The 3512-nt window shown below is 32.1% G+C and overlaps 1 protein-coding gene across 1 annotated transcript in view; it reads right to left on the bottom strand.

Annotated features, from left to right (window-relative positions):
* The window catches only part of LOC105133057 (phenolic glucoside malonyltransferase 1-like), a 1626-nt gene extending 1390 nt beyond the window's left edge, over window positions 1–236 (bottom strand). Inside the window, exon 1 of the mRNA XM_011036868.1 lies at window positions 45–236. Coding sequence (XP_011035170.1) covers window positions 45–236 — 192 coding nt within the window. The remainder of the gene's footprint in view (window positions 1–44) is intronic.
* Between the last annotated feature and the right edge of the window lie 3276 nt (window positions 237–3512).

Genomic DNA, 3512 nt, shown 5'->3' on the forward strand with positions numbered 1-3512 from the left:
GAAAGAGTTAAAGAGAGTGAGTGCTTGACCTTGGGAAGAATTACCAAGTTAAAGAAAGTAGGGGTTAATTCAGTGAGTTTATAGAAAAAGATGCCTTGAACCGGAGGGAATTTGAGGTTGAAGATATCAGAGAAGGTTAGAGGCAGATATAGCTCAGTGCTTGAGTACTCGGGTGAGGTAGAAGACGGGCTAACATGGCAAACCTCCAGAACGTTTACTGGCTTGGTTGATGACATGACACTTAACAAAGGAGAGATGGATGCAGAGAGAGAACAGAACAAGTTTGGAAATCGAATACCCTCCCTGAAGAGAATGACTAATTTATAACCTTATGAAATAAAGTACCTTTAATTTTTTAAAGAGGAAAATCAATAGATAAAGTTGAAGTATTTTATACACAGGAATTGCATAATAAATATTAATATTTTTAATTATTTTATTGGTAATTTCATCTGTAATATTTAATTTAATAAAAAAAATTAGAAGCCTTCAAATATCACCGGCAACTTTTCAATTAATCGGTGGTTTCATCTGTAATATTTAATTTAATCTAAAATTTTTAGAAAACCGCCAAATAACACCAATAACTTTTCAATCTATTAGTGATTTTGTCTGTAAAGAACAGTAATTAATAGTGCAATTAGAAAGTAAATAGTTCTAGAGCTCTCTAGAAAATGCTAATAGAATTTTTCGTCGATGATTTCCTTTGTAATTGACATAATAAACAGTGTTTATAGTTTACTAACGATTTTGCCAACGGGTTTTACTGACGGTATTTATTCCACTGGTAATTCAATTGGTAAAATCATCATGTCATCATTTTTTTTCTTGCTTTGTTTTAGTTATTTTGTTTTCCACTGTAATTCCTTTAGTATATACTGATGAAATATTGTAGTTGGTAAAAGCCTTCGATAAATTTTTTATCAAAATATTTTGTTGATATTTCCGTTTGTATTTATCAATTTTCTGGTAGTGGGAGTCGTTGGTATGTGCGATAATGAATCATGAACATGCTGGTTCTAGTTCTCTACATCAAATTATGATCATCACGTGATATGCATGGACAACACGTGCTAAATTTATTTCACCCATATAGCCTCCAAGATAAATGGCAATCTGAAATCCTTCCACACACCATGTCATTCTAGTCTGGAAGTTCTCTTTATTTTTTATATTTCTGGGCTTTGTTTTGTGCCTCATACCAAAAATAATATAACCTATATGGTACAAATAAATTATATGTTAGTAAATAAAAAATAAAATTTTAATATTTTAAAAACATTATCCTAAGATCTTACATAGTTGCAATGTGATTTTTCCAAACCATCGTCGTAACTTTTTTATTAGCTCTCTCTCATTCAATTTTTCCCTTACAGTAGAAATTTATAAAAGAAAATTTTTAGTAATTTCAGTAAACTAACTAAATTAACATAATAAAAAAATATTTAAGTTAACACCAACCCTAAACCTTGAAAACTTTGTATCGACCTATTGTTTTTGTCAAAACCCATTTTTAGGTTATTCCCGAATCCATATTTTTTCTCTTTGAAAAAACAAATAAAATTTAAACAATGAAAAAAGGATGCCAAAACGCTCAAAAATGGTCAAAAATTAGTTAGGGAAGTCTAAAAATATAGAGATTAAAATTTGACAGCGTTTTGTTAACTGATGAGATATCTGTTAATTAAAAAAAATTCAATTTAAGGAAGAAAAATCCAAAATTAGATGTTTATGGACTCAATTAAATTTTATTGAAGTTTTAATTGAATTTATGGAAAGTTTAATTGTAAGAAAAATTTATTTTGGAGTTAATTTGGGCTTTAATTTGAAGAAAATAAATTTTTGGGGTCAAATTATAATTTTTGAGAGTTAATTTGATTAAATCAGAGGTTTAATTGCATAAATATTGAAGTTTGATGGCTAAATAGGGACTTAATTGAAAAAATCTGAAACCAATAACCAAACTAGAAAAGGTGCGTAAATAAAGGGGCTGTAATAAAAACTAGATCAAAGGTCCAATTGAAGAAATTAGAAGTTTATTGATCAATTGAGGGTCAAATTGCATAAAGTTAAGACCAAGGACTAAAGTGAAAAAGCTAGCCAACTTTAGGGCCTTTATTGGATTCTTAGCAAGGATGCAATTGCATTGATTTTGCAATTGAAATTGCAATTAAAGACTTGATTGAACAAATTACAAATTGAGAACTAATATGAGCTTTAACATATTTTTCCGTCCTTTTCTTTTAAATGAAACAACATGTTTTGTCTAAAACAACACTGTTTCATTCACTGTTCACACATATAAAAAAAACATGAAAGATCAAAGCGGTGTCATTTTGAACAGCACCATATATCTTCTTTTTCCCCTGGACGCGCGAAGTAGGGGAAGAAAAAGATTTTTTCCCCTGTTCCAATGTCAGCCCTCTTAAAAAGATGCTGACTAACCCCACTTGCCTGAAGCTTTCCACGTGTTGGAGAAAAGGGAGGAGATGTGTTCCTCGGGCAGTTTTTGGGGCGGCTGTACAATGACCGCCCTTTACTTCTCTCTCTCCCATTTTTCTTATAAAAACAGGGGAGAGCCGAGGAAAAAAACGAACAAAAAAAAAGAAAAAAGCACAACAAGAAAGAGGGAGCAGAACATGAGAGAGCAAATAAAAAAGAAATGGCAAGAAGGTAGTAAAGAAAAAAATAGAGAAGAAGAGAAGGAAAACAGAGGAGAGAAGAGAGAAAGACCGTTGCCATTTCGCCGCCAACACCTCTGCCACCGTGAGCACCTTTATGAGCCTCCATAGCAACCATCGCAGGTCAATTCCCCCATCTCTCTCTTCTTCCTTCTTCACCCCATATGCCTAATGTTCATTTTGCATGCAAAACATGAGCTCATTCTACAGCAAAATGAAGATAATTAACTGGTTCCTGTGTTGTGCATAGCAACTAACCAATTATAGTATAACGGGCCGGCTCTGGCCCATTTTGCATGTTTTGCTAGTGCCAACCTATTTTTTTGGGTCAGTGTTGGCCCGTTTCATTTGATGTCGGGTCAGAGCCAGCCCATTTCATGTCAAGTCCGCGTCGGCCCATTTTCATGTTAGGCTAATGTTGGCCCATTTTGTTGTATGTTGGGATGGTGATTGCCCATCATTTTTTTATGTTGGGCTGTGTTGGCCCATTCCAAATAAATACACCATAAAAATACAAATTCAATATTAAAATACCTGGTTTTTGTCAAAACTTCTAAAAATAAAAAAAATTGAGAAAAGAAAAAAATAATTTTATGCATACGACCAAGTATCTCAAAGCTGAAAAATCATATTGTGTTTTTCCATATACACCAAAAAACATATGCATTTTGGCTTTAATAACTAGTTTATTAAAGTCAAGGGAATATTGACCAAAATTTCAAAGGCAACAAAAATTTTATTTTGTTTTATTTTAGTATTATGGATTACGAATTTATATGTAATACGTATTCCATATATTAATTTTTTTTTTCAGATTCTAGAATGGTTAGG

The sequence above is a fragment of the Populus euphratica genome, unplaced genomic scaffold (assembly GCF_000495115.2).
Source record: "Populus euphratica unplaced genomic scaffold, PopEup_1.0 scaffold99.1, whole genome shotgun sequence".
Lineage (NCBI taxonomy): Eukaryota > Viridiplantae > Streptophyta > Magnoliopsida > Malpighiales > Salicaceae > Populus > Populus euphratica.